This window comes from Diabrotica virgifera, chromosome 7, assembly GCF_917563875.1.
Source record: "Diabrotica virgifera virgifera chromosome 7, PGI_DIABVI_V3a".
NCBI lineage: Eukaryota > Metazoa > Arthropoda > Insecta > Coleoptera > Chrysomelidae > Diabrotica > Diabrotica virgifera.
In genome coordinates, this window is record NC_065449.1 from 207,545,326 (window position 1) to 207,561,809 (window position 16,484).

Consider the following 16,484-nt stretch of genomic DNA (forward strand, 5'->3'; position numbering starts at 1 on the left):
AAAAAAATGAAGGCTCTACGTTCTCTGGAAGCTGAGATATTGTAAAAATTTTCAAGCGCTCCAAATTGAACTTTCTACAGCTAAATCTCGACGCGCGAAACTGGAGCCCGACAATCTCCCCCATCACACGGTCCCAGCTCAGTCAGCGTGTGTAACTTCACTTTAAACGGTTATTACTCGAAGATATCACAGCAGTTCGACTTTATCGGCAACGTGTTTTTCTGATTAAATCACCATATCCATTACTTGCAATATTTGTTGTTAAGAAGAAACTTTCATTTTTTTTTTTTCAAATAAATTTTGTGTTCTCTGTTGTTTTTGTATTTTGTTTATATATAAAGAACACAGTTATTTAGTCTCATAATTTTGTATATATTTTTATGATTTTTATACTCTATTTCATCTTCAACAATATCCCTAAGTGCGTCAAAGGGTTCATTCTCAGAAAATTCTCCATATCGAGAATATTCTCTAATTTTTCATTCTCGGGAATTTTCTAACAGAAGGCTTGGAGACATGGACCTTGGAAATATCTTCCATAAGTTGGAGGTCTTCGAAATGTGGACCTTGCGAAGAATGTTCCGCATAGGTACCAATAGACAGGTAGGGTGAGAAACGAGCAAGTCTTAAAAAGAACAAATACTGAGAGAGAATTGCTCAACTTGATCAAGACACCAAAAACTGGATACCTGGGCCTTATTCTGAGAGGGGGAAAATACGAATCCCTCAACTAATCATCCAAGGAAAGATTGAGGGCAAGAGAGGAGCAGGTCGCAAACAAATGTTGTGGCTGCAAAGCATAAAGAATTGGACTGGCAATACTAACACTGGCGAACTTTTGCATGCTGCAAAAGAGAGACGTCTGACCTTAAGATAATTCGCCAACGCACTATAGTCACCATATGGCACCATAAGAAGAAAAGGACATTTGATTGAAACTTTGCTTTAACTATACGGTTTCGTTTTCACCATCTAAAAACAGGTAAAGTTGTAAAGTAAAGATAAAGTGACAATTCCTGCCTTACACTTGCTCTGAGCTTTGTAGTATACTAACTATCTAACTTTGTAGTATACTAAACTTATTAAAATGAGGAACTATTTTGTTTCTTCGAATTATTTTTAATCGGCGGTTATCCGCCGTGTGCTAGACCTGACCTCGAGTGTTAATATAAAACAAAATTAAAATCAAAATTTTCGATTTTTCTTTATTAACAAAAATATAACTAATACCTAGGTACATACATAACTTTATACTATACATGTAATAAACTAAAACCAATATGTCATCTGCATCGTTCCATCTGCTGTCTTTTGTGTATCCATAACGCTTTGCTGCCGCAACAGCTTTTTCATAGATCTTCTGGGTTGCAGAGTTGATTCAAGGGGTGTTTTCTCAGAGGCTAGGGTAGTTGGAGCTTGCGCAAGCTCTAAGTTTTCATAAGAGTTAATAACCGAAGGTACTGGTCTAAAAAATCAAGAATATCGTTAGTGAATGAAATATAACAAACGTAAAGTGTAACGAAGAAGTAACAAGTAAACGATAGATCATTTGGATGTCTTTATACAAGTATAGTGGAAACCTTTGGAACATTTATAAAGCGATTTCTAAAACCTTTGGAACATTTCTCTTCGTAAGCAATAAAAAAGATCAGTTGGATACTTAAGCCGCAAAATACCTCAACACTTGAGAAGCAATGTGTTCAACCAGTGAATACTTTCTATCATGACATGGATGTTAAACCTGGATCCTAACCAAGGAAGATTTGAACACACTAGCGACAACCGAAAAAGCAATGGAAAGGACAATGTTAGGTATAAGACTGTCAGATAGAAAGAGGAACGACTGGGTAAGATCAAAAACAAAAGTCAAGAGAATGGAGGACAGCAGACTCGTTAAAAGCACAAAAACGAATAACCCAGTAGGTAAAAGACCACAGGGTAGACCACCAAAACGATGGCGAGAATGATGGACCTCATCGTCCAGGGAAGACTTGATGGAAATGAACAGTCAGTAGCCTACTAATATGATCGATCATGCTAGAAATAAGAAGTAGAAGAAGAAATGGAGCTTCGCAGGTCATACCGGTAGACAAAAGAACCAACGTTGGAACGCCACAATACAGCGTCACAAAGAGAGACACTCAACTTATTACCTACAAAATTGGACAACATCAATCCCACATAGACTACTTCATGATAAGGAAAGAAAGCATACGTAAATGCAAGGACTGCAAGGTAATAGTTAGTGAGACAGTAAGCCAACAACATAAGCTGCTTGTTCTGGACATCGAAGTAAAAAGCGAAACTAAACAAAAATATCGGAGAGGACCACAAAAAATCAAGTGGTGGATGCTAAAAGATGAGAAAGAAGGTGTATTCAGGGAAAGAATAGTAGAAAAAATATGTTGGAACATGAACGGAAGCCCTAACACAATTTGGAGAAAAATGGCCAATATTTTTAGAGAGACGGCTATTAAAATACTTGGGAACGTCAGGAAAGAAGTTTGAGGATAAAGAGACTTGGTGGTGGTCAAAGAAGCAAAAGGAAAAATAAAAGATAAGGGAAAATTATATAAAAAGTGGCAAGAAACCAGATCGGACATAGCTCTTCAAAACTATATGGTCGCCAAAAAGGAAGCGAAAGTAGCAGTAGCAAAAGCTAAAGCAGAAGCGTATTCAAACCTATACGATCAACTTGATACCAGGGAAGGCGAAGCAAAGATATATAAAATAGCCAAACAGAGAGCAAAAAAATCAAGAGATTTTAATCAGATTAGATGTATCCGAGATGAAAATAATAAAATACTAATTCACGAAAAGGATGTCAAAAGGAGATGGAGAAAGTATTTTGACAGTTTGTTAAATGAAGAATTTGACAGACAGCCTGTGGAGTTAACGGAGACAGTAACAGCAATGTTTACCAGAATAACAAACGAGGATGTGGCTCAAGCGCCTCAAAAAATAAAGAAAGGAAAAGCAATCGGACCAGATGATATTCCTGGGGAAGTATGGAGAGCATTGGGAGAGACAGGAATAAGTTGGCTAGTAGGTCTATTTAATAGAATTATGGAAGTTGGACAAATGCCAGACGAATGGAGAAGCAGTATATTAGTACCTGTCTACAAAAACAAGGGAGACATACAACAATGTACAAACTACAGGACTATAAAACTAGTTAGCCACACCATGAAAATATGGGAGCGAGTAATTTATAGACGGATACGTGAAGAAACCGAAATATCCGATAATCAATTTGGCTTTAGCAGGGCAGATCAACAACAGATGCAATTTTCATTGTAAGGCAACTGATGGAAAAATACAGGAATAAAGAGACCAACGGTCATATGGTATTCATTGATCATCTTGAGAAAGCATATGATAGAGTTCCCCGAGAGATTCTGTGGTGGGCACTCAATAAGAAGGGAGTCCCTGGCGAATATGTAAAGATTGTGAGAGATATGTATGAGGGAGTAACGACTAGTGTTAGGACAGATGTGGGAGAGACTGATAAATTTCAGGTGAAAGTAGGATTGCACCAAGGCTCGGTGCTTAGTCCTTATTTATTCTCATTAGTTTTGGACCAGATAACAGCGAAACTACAGGGTAGCATTCCATGGTGCCTAATGTATGCTGATGATGTAGTGTTAATAAGAAATAGTGAAAGAGATTTAGAACAAAAACTGGAACAGTGGAGACAAGCTCTGTAGGAAAAAGGTTTAAAACTTAGTAGGACAAAAACAGAGTATTTGGAATGTTCATTTAAAGATGGAGTTGCTACAAATAAAATGGTATCTTTGGATGGTGAAATGATTGTGAAAAGCAATAGTTTTAAGTACCTAGGATCGGTATTACAGAGTAATGGAGAAATATATGGAGATGCATGCAGTAGAATTAGGGCTGGATGGATGAAGTGGAAAGAAGCGAGTGGTGTGCTGTGTGACAGAAAAATTCCAATGAAGCTGAAGGGAAAATTCTATAAAACAGCATAAGACCGGCTATGATGTACGGAACTGAATGTTGGGCAGTGAAAAAGAAAGAGGAACAACGAATGCATGTGGCGGAAATGAGAATGCTTAGATGGATGAGTGGAGTGACAAAGAAGGATAAAATTAGAAATGAGTATATTAGGGGAAGTCTAGGTGTGGCACCAATTGATGCCAAAATGAGAGAGCATAGGTTAAGATGGTTTGGTCATGTTCAACGTCGAGACGTTAATCACCCAATACGAAGAATAGCTGAAGTGCAGATTCCTGGAAGGAGTAGGAGAGGAAGACCAAAGAAGACCTGGGGGAGACGATAAGGCAGGACATGTTGGTAAAGAGGATTAACATTGACATGACCCAAGATAGAATTGTGTGCAGAAATGCAATAAGGGACGCATAGGGATAAGGCAAAGAGAATGATGAATACAGCATTGAAGTTGTAGACCTTTTAAAGATAGACACCAATAATAAGAACAGATGAGATGGATAGATGACATCAAGCAAATAGCCGGAATAAATTGGAAGTATGTTACTCAGGATAGAGATCTATGAAAAGAGTTAGGAGAGGCCTGTGTCCAAAAATGGACGATAGAAGGCTAAAAAAAGAAGAGGAAGAAAGGAAGCCCAAACAACATAGTTGATACAACACTGCTAAGCAAGTGCACCAGAAAATACAAATAAACTTGAATCCCTACTTTATGAATATACGAAGTTGACACCATCTCTCTATCGTCCGTCGGCATATTCAAACAAAAATATAACTTAAAGACCATCTTTTACCACCTTTAGTCCAGACAAATTAATATATATATTTAATATATTTTTTACCACCAAAAATTAGATGTTTGAACCAAATATTGCTTCAAATATAATGCGCAGAATAATTTTGAATTACGTTCCGCTAATGAACTTGCTTTTTTGTCCTTAAAAGTAGAAAAAAGTTACAATTATATTGCTTAATATTTCATCTAAATATAATCGTCTAACAATTTTAACTGTACTAATGCCCAAGTATCAATTTTCAAGTGTTAAACTGATTGATTTACAATGAGTAACCAGATTGTAAAAATAGCGACATGTGCCTTATCTAAGGGACTGAACTTGCAAATTTTCTGTTTAGTTTTTAGTTGTATCTTTGCAACGAGCTTGTTTATCGATAGATGTGCATTTCTTCAATTTTGAGTTGTGTTGAAATTTTGTTGAGTAGTTATAATAATTGTAGTATGTTTTTGTTGTTTGTTGTTTTGAAACTGTCTATTTGTGTATAAAGAAAATGTTTAGACCATGGAAAAAATCACCTACAGTTTTTCGTGCATGGGAACAAGAGAACCCAAGTAGTAGTAAAGAAAGTGTACTAGTCAACAATCTTTTAAGTGTAAGTGATACAAAAACAATGACACTGAAACTGTAACTGTAGAAAAGTGTTTAAGACTTCCAAAGAGAAGGTTTATTTTGAATGAACAATGTAAGAGAATTTGTATGAAAGTTTACAAAAATCTTCAAAATGATCCTGAAAATAGTTGTAAAGGCAGTATTATAAGAAAAGCGGCCTTTCTAACAGGAATTCCTTATTCTACCACGCGCGACGTCGTAAAAAGTGGTGTTAAAAAGAGAAAAACAAGATCGGATGCTGGAAAACCTAAACAAATTAATATCGTGACTGCTAAATGTTTAAGGAATTTGGTTTACAAGGAATACAAAAAAATGTAATAGCAACAATTGATATTATATACACCAAGCTTGTTGCGATGGGAAGAAGCTGCCCTAAAACCACTTTACGTAGACGGCTGCAAAAACTTGGGTTCAAATACAAAATCGAATGTCAAAGAAACGTCAAAAGTGAAAACCAATATTTTAAATTTCTCCGAAGAAAATATTAGTTTTTAGCGTTTTTTTTTTCATTAAAGTTCTACTGTAGTTCACCTACGATTCAGACGTGTTTATCGGCAAGAGTAAAACCAAATTAAACAATATCCGATTAAAATTGTGTCTTAAAATAGTTGTTCAAATTTGGTGGTATATAAGGAAGTTTGGATAGAGTGTTCAAAACCAATTAAATGGACCTGCAAGTCGGGGGGAAACCCCCTGACCCTGTACCCCCAGATATACCTCAAAAAAAGATAAGTTTAATTAAAGATGTAAGTATGGATATTTATCCAGTCGGACAGGTGACAACCTTTAATAAAAATAACATTTGTAATGAAAATAATCCGGTAAGTACTGATAATAATTTATTAATTAATCAAAATTCGTCAACAAATGATAAAATCGACAATATTATGTCAAAAGAAAGAGAGGAATTTGTGTATGTAAGTACTGATTTAGGGCCATACCATATTTATGTTGAAAATAATACAGCTGAATTCAAAGGCAAATTAAATGCTCTCAAAATTGGAGATATAATTCTCTCTAACTTCCCGCAAATAGATAACAAAATTATTAGTATTGATTCTATAGGTCGGAATAGGATTAGAATCAAGTTAAAAGATTATAAATCAGCGAATTTTCTAATAACTCATAAAAACGATAACATTTTTGTTAAAAATAACTTTGTATTGTACATTCCAAAATTTATTCTCCATAGACAGGGCGTCATTAGAGATATTGAATAAGACTTTTCGGATGAGTATATAAAAGGTAAAATAAAACCATTTGATCAACATTGCAATTTTGAAGTTTCTAACGTCAAAAGAATAAACCGTAAAGTAGAAAAAATTACAGATGAAGGTAAGTCAATAGAATATGTTGCTACTAAGTCTTGCATTGTTACTTTTAAATCCCAAATTTTGCCAAAATATATTTCTATTAATAAGGTTATTAAGGAAGTAGAACCCTACAAACAAAAGGTACTATTATGTTATAACTGCCTCCGTTTCGGCCACCTAGGTAGTCAGTGTAGAAGTAGACCGAGATGTAGTAAATGTCAGGAATCCCACACCACAAAAGATTGTACTAGTACTGACTACCTACCACGTTGCTTTAGCTGTCAAGGAAATCACCTTACAACTAATTTATCTTCTTGTCCAGAATTTAAAAGGCAAAAAATTGTGAAGGAAACCATGAGCTCTTCCAATGTTAATTTCTTTGATGCAAATAAACAGGTCCCAAAAAATACATACGCCAACATAGTCGCTCTTAATACCTCTGCCATGGAAAATAGTGTAATTTCCTCGACAAATTATCCCCAACGGATTCAATCTGGACTTACCCCATCTAGCATAATACAGTCTCATTCTTCTCAACCACAATTCTCGCAGACCCAGAATTTACAACCCAAATCGTATAAAAATAATTTTACTAATTACATGTTTTCTTCTCCTACATCTTCAAGCCCAAACAAAAGGCACAGGCCAATTAGCCCTAATCCCATTGAAATTTCAAGACAAGAAATTCTTTCTCAACCAAACTCATCTTTTGTCTCGGGAGGAATTTTTAATAGTCAACATTATTTAAAAAACTCAGTTGGAGTAAAATCACAATCAGAGGAATTAAATTCAACAATAAGTTTAGTTTTAGAAGTAGTTCTCAATATTATAAATAATATAAAACAAACAAACAATTTTAATGTATCAGAGTCAGAAATAGTTCAATTAATTAGTAATCATGTAAACCAACCCTTGTCTTCAAATTCGCAGACATTACAAATATGAATATGCTGCAATGGAATTGTCGTTCAGCAGTAGCTAATAAAGTAAATTTAGAATATCTGCTATATCAAAATCAAATTTCCATAGCATTACTCTCAGAAACCTGGTTTAAATCAAAATACTATTATAATTTTAAAGGTTATAATTGCTTTAGATCAGATCGTGCAGACGGGTATAGTGGAACTGCCATTTTATTAAAATCAAACATAAGATGTGAAGAAATAAATCTTAAAAATAGACATCCTTTCACTCATAAATGTATTTCAGTTCAAATTTTTCGAAACAAAAATCCTATTACTATTGTCTCAGTATACATTGAACCAAAAACCCAGATATCTGAAAGACAATGGTTGGAATTCTTTACAGATATTCCTAAGCCTTTTATTATTGGTGGCGATTTTAATGCCCACAGTATCGCATGGGGCTGTGAAATTGAAGACAATTATGGTAAAAAACTTTTAGAAAGTATTGATCATTGTAATTTGATATGTCTGAATGATGGGTCGCCCACATTAGCAACTAGTAACAGTCCATCTGCTATTGACTTAACATTTTGTACTCAAGATCTTTCAAATTTTTTAACGTGGAGTGTCTTACAAGATCCTCATGGATCCAATCATCTTCCGATTATCATAAACATGGAAACAGATAATACAACTTCATCTCCAACTGAAAACTTTCATAAGATCTGGAATCTTAACAAGGCCGATTGGGACTTATACACCTCTGTACTAGAAGCTGAAAATTCTCCCGGTAATTATCAACAGTTAATAGCAAACATCAATAAAGCAGCCAATTTAGCAATACCGAAGTTTTCATCTAACGTCATACATAAGAGACAAATCTCAAACCAATGGTGGTGCGAAAGTTGTAAAACTGCTGCTGATAACCGTAAAATTGCATACGGAAAATATAAACAAAACCCTACAAGGAATAATTTATTTGAATTTAAGAGACTTGATGCTGTCGCAAAAAAACTCTTCAAGCAAAAGAAAAAACAGAATTGGATAGAGTACTGCGAAAGCCTTAACTCCAAAACAAAAATCAGTGAAGTATGGAAGAAAGTAAACGCCTTTAAAAACCGTAAACAGTCCAACAAGTTTCCAATAAATCCAAATTCAAGCTGGCTAGATGAATTTCATAATAAAATATCTCCTCAGTGGGTACCTTCCCAATATTTTCCAGAATACAGCGAAACAGTTTCAAGGGATAAGTTTGGCTTAGAACAACCATTTAAATTGTGGGAGTTAGATCGAGTACTTAGTCAACAAAATAGCAGTGCTCCAGGTAAAGACAATATTTCATATTCCATGATATACCATATACCACTTCAATATAAAATATCATTATTACATATTTTTAATGAAATTTGGAATGACACGTCACAAATTCCAGAGAGTTGGAAGGAATATATTCTAATACCTATTAAAAAACCTGGAAAACCAGAAAATTCTTATAGTTCATATAGACCAATATCCCTAGCTTCTTGCTTCCTAAAGACGTTAGAAAGATTAATAAAAAATAGAATTGAACACTGGTTAGAGCAAGAAGATATTTTCCCAAAATCTCAATATGGATTTCGAAAATCAAAATCAACTCAAGATGCGATAACTTCCTTAGTCTCATCTATACTAATAAACTTTACTGATAATGCGTATACTATGGCTGCTTTTCTAGATGTCTCTTCTGCATTCGATACCGTTAATTTGGACATTATGTATAAAAACTAGTAGACATTGGTTTTCCCATCAACTTAGCTAGATTTCTGAGGACACTGTACACTAATAGATGGACGGTTTTAAAAATCAACAATTCCATCTCCACTCCACGTCTTACAAATATAGGACTACCACAGGGTAGCATATTTAGTCCAATGTTATATATTTTATATAATATTGATTTAGAAAATTGTATTAATAGCACAACAAAGATTATTCAATATGCTGATGATGTAGTAGTTTACACATCCCACAAATCATTGGATATAGGGTAAACCATACAGTTATTGGACACTTAAGAAAATTTCAACTTTAAAAATTCGTAATTCACATTGTTCTCTGCAGATTGAATTGAAATTTATACAAAACGTAGTCTAAACAGTTTATTACAATATGGCTAAAAGGATTTAAAGAAAGTGTTAAATCTTTTTTGTCAATATATATTTATTAAAAATAGTTACAAAAATTATAGTTATTGGACAGTTTATTTAGTTACAGGACACTCAAAATTAGTTATTGGACAACTGCTTTAACACAATAAAAAACTAAAAACAAATGAAAATTACAAGAAAAACCAAAGATTTCTGTGCGGTATGGGGTACCTATTATGTACAGTTGACACAATTAAATTTTATAATTGCTTCTGTGCTTCTTTGTATTGAGTGAAAAGTTCGTCAATGTCTTCATCCTCACTGTCTTGGTTACTGTTATTAGCATCGGAATCACTATCCTGCAGATTGAAGCAGTTGTGACATATAAATAGATCACCATCGTTAGGTATATGCTGTCTATGCTTAACAGGAATACAACATTCGTGATAATAATGACTACAGTCATCGCATTTTAATTTATTCGATTGAATATCATTTGAACAAATAGAACATTTGATTTTTTTTGAATTCTTTTTGTTGCTACACTGGTTTTTGGTTAATTTTTCTTCTCTTTTCCGTTTCCTTTCTTGTTTTTGTTTTTCCTGCTCTTCTTTTAACCTCCTTTTTTCGTAACATTTCTTGATATCGTGCAGATGTAATAGCAAAAGGAAGTCTTTCCGTGTTACGTTTATTTTTTCTTTCCGGTACAGTAGGAGAAGTTAAAAAATTGCCTAAAAATTCGTGTTTAACAATAATTTTACTTGTAGAGGGTAAGTCATAAACATTAATTTTATATTGTTGAAAATGGATATCATTGGTGCTACTACTCTCAGAAATATTTACATTTTCAATACCACTTTGTTCTGATGTTTTTATTTCAGTGTTTTTAACGGGAGATGTGATAGCTATATTTTGAATAATATTAATGTTTGTGTCTCTATTTTTTAGAACCATTTGTTTATCAGAATGTTGTGGATCATGTTCAAAAAAATTCCAAATTTTGAACAACAAATTCAAATTATCGTCGCTAGGTAGATTATTCTTTGGATTTTCTTTTAAATTCTCTAAGCTATGAACTTTTTCAGGACCTAAGATATTTACGAAAGTATTATAGTCCATCTTGGGTTTCTTTTGATGATCCGAAATGATTAAATTTCTTACTACTTCTTTACCTAAACATTTTGTGTAGTCAATAGCATCTGCTTTAAATGGAAACAATCCGCAAACCTTGAAACCATTTACTACTGTTTCAGTTTTACAACTTTTTTTTGTAGGTTGCTCCAATATAGAAGCAAATACAACCTTATTGACTACCCCTCCTGGATGCTGTTCTTCCCATTCTCTTACTGACTGCCGCCAAGCTTCTTTTAGTGGACGGAAAATAGAGACGTCACATGGTTGTAAAATCCTTGTGGTGTTAGGATAAAGTGCAATTACTTCAATTTGCAGTTCATTACACAATAGACTTAATTGGTAACTTAAGTGACTCTTGTGCCCATCTACAAAAAGAATAACTGGAAGCTTAATATTATTTTCAATTAGGTGGGGGTAAAACACATTCGCAATATACTGATAGAATGTCTCTGCCGTCATCTAACCATTATCGCTTCTGCCCACACCCCATTTAGGATTAATGCCTTTAGCAACTTTTTCTGGAATACGTTGATAAGGATAAATAACCATAGGCACGCAAAATTTTACCGTCTGCTGAAAACGTAAACATTACAGTGACGTTTTCTTTTGAACAGCTTTTTTCAACATTATAAACATTTTTTGAACCTTTCATAGCAAATACTTTTCCAGTAGATGGACATATTTGAAATCCTGACTCATCTCCATTAAAAATTCTTGATGGATCAGTTAGAACGTCTTCTAGATTTTTTTCTTTAACATAGGTTTCAATATTTTTAAACCAGTTTTTGATGTCTCGTTCAGATACACAAGCGCTAGCTGCCGTTACACCTTCACTGGTCCTTTTAGAAACCTCTGGATGTCGCTTCAAAAATCCCTAAAAAAATCAAACGATAAATACAGATTAAAATACATTTTTTTGGCGACTTACTTTTAACCATCCATCTCCAGGTCGATTATCTTTAAAGTTATTGGGGCGAGGATTTTCGGTTAAAAATTTTTGCACGCTGCTTTTTAATTCTTTAGCCTTTTTGGGGAAACCTTTTGAAGCGGTTTCTTGTATCCATCTGGAATATTGAATGTAAAATCAAATAATGCTATAGATCAAGATAAATTTAATGAACGTACCTAACCAGAGTATTCTCCTCCTCGCAAGTTAAAATAGGAGACGGTCCAAGTGTATCTTTATGTTCCGGATGTTTTAATTTAAATTCTATAGTAGACTTCGGAATTCCATATTTTTTTTCAGCTGTTCTATACGATTCAGTGCCATTTTGGACATCCTTAACAGCTTCTATAAGTTTATTCTTATCGTATTTTCTAAGTTTAGGCATTTTACTACAGTCCTAAAAAATCAATTTAGTGATTGGACGGCCAAATTTAGTTATTGGACAGCTGTCCAATAACTGTCAAATCGATTATTAAATTAATTTTACTGCTATATTCAGTTAATTATACGTAAACACGTTGAAAATTGTAGAAATATGTGGTAAGTATAGTTATCTAGTGATTGGACAGGTGTCCCATAATAGAATTCAGCAAGTTTTCTAGTTTAGTTATTGGACAGGCGTAATTAAATCCGAATTAAAATCCCTATTACTGTACGCGATCTACCTTAGGGACTATAAGTGTCTTAACTACACGCTTTTAAATAAAAATAAAATCTTACCTTAAAAACAACACGTAGTTTTGAAAAAAAAGTCAGAGCAGATGCTTAACACAATGCTTAAATGTCACTTCACTCACATAACCTAAAAATATTTACCGCCAAAATCACAGAACCCGTTAAAGGCAGAACATAGACATAAGAATGTACGTAATATAGAAGCGAGTAGTGCCACCTAGTGAAATATACTCTTGTTAGCACTTGCAGAAATCTTATAATCGTAAGTTAACACTGTAATGTCCAATAACTGTCTCGTGTCCAATAACTGGCGTTTTACCCTATGTAAAAATAATTTTAATGTCTCAATTAAGGCTGTTCTTAATCACTATCAAAATATTGGTTTAGCAATATCAGAATCTAAAACAGAAATTTGCATTTTCTCCAGAAATCGTCAAATTCCACAAGGTCATTTGGCAGTAGGTCAAATTCAATATCCTATTAAAAATTGTATAAAATATCTCGGTACTTATTTGGATAGAAAACTTCTATGGAAGGATCACATGCATCATATCATAAAAAAGTCTGAAAATGCAATGAATATTCTACGAGCCTTTTGTAGAACTAATTGGGGTGCCGATCCAAATATAGCACTTTTATTTTACCGTACTATGATTCGTCCTATTTTCGATTACAGTTGTCATCTGTATGGAACTGCTGCAAACACACATTTGAATAAATTAGAAATACAAAAAAATAAATGTCTTCGACTTTGTCTTTAATATTTGAAGTCTACACCCGTTAATATAATGGAAGTTGAGGCGGTAGAACCACCCCTGGAATTTCGACGACAGTTTTTAAGTGATAAATTTATTACTAGAGCTATAGGAAAAAATACAAACTATCTGCAGGATATACATAAGTTATCAATTTTAGATCTAACTCATAAATATTGGACAAAGAAAAAATGTCCCCTTCTTGTAGATAGTTACTTGAAAATATCTCAATACCGAAGTACTTTCTATACTTATGAAAATCAAGTTTCACCTATGTATTCCCATGTATTAGAAGAAATTTTCTCAAAACAAATTAATACTTTTTTTATGGATATTAATTTAAATCCAGCCGTTTTTCAATCATTTATACTTCATAAATGGCCACATTATCAGTTTTACTATACAGATAGATCCAAAGTACAAAACAAAGTAGGATGTGCAATAATCAATATTCAAAGTGGATTTAAAAAATTATTCAAATTGCCTTGTGAATCATCGATATACACCGCTGAAATGATAGCGATACTTTTTGCTTTAAGACACATATTTAGTAACGAACCCTATAGCTGCATAATATTTACAGACAGTAAGAGTGTCGTTGATAGACTAACTAACGTACATAAGTACCAACAACTCAATCATATAGAACTGGAAATTATGACTCTTTATAATAAAATTGCAAATTTAGGAAAAAACATCATTATATCATGGATAAAGGGACACGCAGGCATTAGGGGTAACGAAATAGTAGACAGGCTAGCCAAATCCGCCCTAGAAATAGGCGAAGAACTTCCCATGAACTTACTACCCATTTCGGATATTGATATTATTAGTAGACGACACCAAAAAGAAAATTGGCAAAAGTATTATCGAAACACGAGAACTGGTAGTAATTACAAACAAATGCGACCTGAAATTCCCATTAAAAGATGGTTTCATTCTGTATCAAATCGCCATTTCATAAGAGTTATAAATAGATTGAGATGTAATCATGCTCTTACCCCCCTTCATATGTACAGTCTGGGTCTCACAGAGTCACCTAACTGTGAGTGTGGAAAAGAAGGTAATCTACTACATATTCTCCTCGAATGTTCACATCAATCAGTAAATATAAACAAATTTTATGATAATCTTAATATATTAAAAATTCCACTTCCCGTCTACCTGAACAATTTGATTTTTTCTGAAGAGATTAATATATTAAAAACAATTTACGAACATATCAAAAATTGTAAATATAGATTGTAGCAATAAAATTTACCCTGTATTTAAGAAATTTTGTTAAAACAAAGCAGGCAGTTTGTTAAAACAAAACAAACATGTTTGTTTTGTTGTTATTTTGTTTTAAATCCTGTAGATTTAAGTAATTATTGTATATTATAATTGAAAAAAGAAAAGAACAAAAAAAAAAGAGAAAAAGAAAAGAAAAAAAACAAAAAAATAAAAAATGCAAAAAAAACAAAAAAAATAAAAAATGCAAAAAAAAAACTAAGAAGATGTAAACCTCCGCGAGGATGAATCGGGTTTACGTCTTAGCGTAGTAAAAAAAAACAATTTATAAAAAATAACAATAAAAAAATTAATAAAAAAAAACAAATTAACAATATAAAAAAAAATGCAAAAAAAAATACAAAAAAAAAATTTACAAAAAAAAATGAACAACCAAAACAGAGTATTATTTAGATAATAATTGTAGATAATAATGTTAGTTTGTTATGTATTTAGAGTTAGAAATACAGAAAAAATTCCTCTGATTGAAAAATCAAATTTGTTTGTTTTTAAAATAACAAAATGTCTGGCTAATTGGCTCGGCCAAGGCCATCAAATTCAATCAAAAAAAAAAAAAATACAAAATCGTTGATAAACGGGTGGCTATTATGGAAAGTAAGAGGATAGTACACTGGCGTTTAGATTATTTAGAAAAAATTCAAGAATATCGAGACCAACAGCGGACTATATATTATTTAGACGAGACATGGTGTGACACGCATGATACCGCTAGCAAGGGTTGGACTGATGGTTCACTTAGGTGCCAGTTGAAAGGCGTACCTCCGAATAAAGGTTTCCGGATGATTATTGTGCACTGTGGATCTGCAAATGGTTGGGTGCCAAATGGGTTAATGCTTCGCGAAAAAAAAATAGAAAAATGTAGTGTAGATTATCATCCGAATATGAATTCTACTATATTCGAAGAGTGGTTTAAAAATACACTACTTCCCAATATAACACCGGGAAGTCTGATAGTTATGGACAACTAGCTACCACTCAAGGCTTCTCAAAAAAATTCCTAATAGTTCGTCTTCAAAACAGGAACTAAAAGATTTCCTCTCAGATAATGATTTGTATTTTGAAGACAACTATAATAATAAGAAACAGTTACTTGAAGTGCTTCGTACTAAAACTTATAAGAAACAATATATACTGGACACAATACAACATGGCCATACTGTTTTGAGGTTAACACCTTATTTTTGCATATTCAATCCTATCGAACTTATTTGGGGACAAGTAAAAAAACGAATTCGAAAAAAAATAGTTTTCCAAAATTTGACGCGAAAGTGGTCGATTTAATTCGACATGAACTATCAGAGATTACAAGTGCCGACTGGAAAAAAGCAGTAAACCATGTAGTGAAAGTAGAAGATGAGTACAGAAGACAATTATTTTCAAACAGTGGAAAACTTATTATTAATCTGGTGGATAGTGACGATGATGAGAGCTCGTCTGCAGGAGAAATATTTTAGACAAGGTACGCTAATATGATGATTATTTCAGTTAAAACAATTCAGTTTTTCATTATAAATTGCTAACTTTGTTTAAAACAAAATTTTCTTAAATGTAAAATACTTTTCCACAGTTTCGTCTATGTACGTCATTGTGAAACGCTAATAGGGCTTTTCAACGCTTCTCATATGTTTCAGGCACTTGTCATATGTCGTATAATTTTAATATATTTACGTCATACGTTATTGGTATATAGTATATACCTATAACTATACATACCAAAGACGTATGACGTAGATATATTAAAATTGTATGACATAACAAGTGCCTGAAACAAATAAGAAGCGTTGAAAAGCCCTATAGAAGATGCCGTTGTAGCACCTAGTATTTTTTCCGACAGGGTGGTAGAGTGATATTTTTTACATTTCACTTTTAACCATTTAAAAAACAAAGAAATATAACGTTTTGTTTGTTTTTCCAAAATCAGATTTTCTGCTCTTTGACTATAATATACACATTACATATTGTTAT

The 16,484-nt window shown here is 33.1% G+C and overlaps 1 protein-coding gene across 2 annotated transcripts in view; it reads right to left on the reverse strand.

The window, feature by feature from the left end:
• Positions 1-1,185: 1,185 nt before the first annotated feature.
• The window catches only part of LOC114326248 (carcinine transporter), a 48,013-nt gene continuing 32,714 nt past the window's right edge, over positions 1,186-16,484 (reverse strand). For both annotated transcript variants that reach the window (XM_028274559.2, XM_028274558.2), the window contains one exon: positions 1,186-1,465. In XM_028274559.2, the coding sequence (XP_028130360.2) occupies positions 1,270-1,465 (196 nt within the window). In that variant the 3' untranslated portion in view covers positions 1,186-1,269. The remainder of the gene's footprint in view (positions 1,466-16,484) is intronic.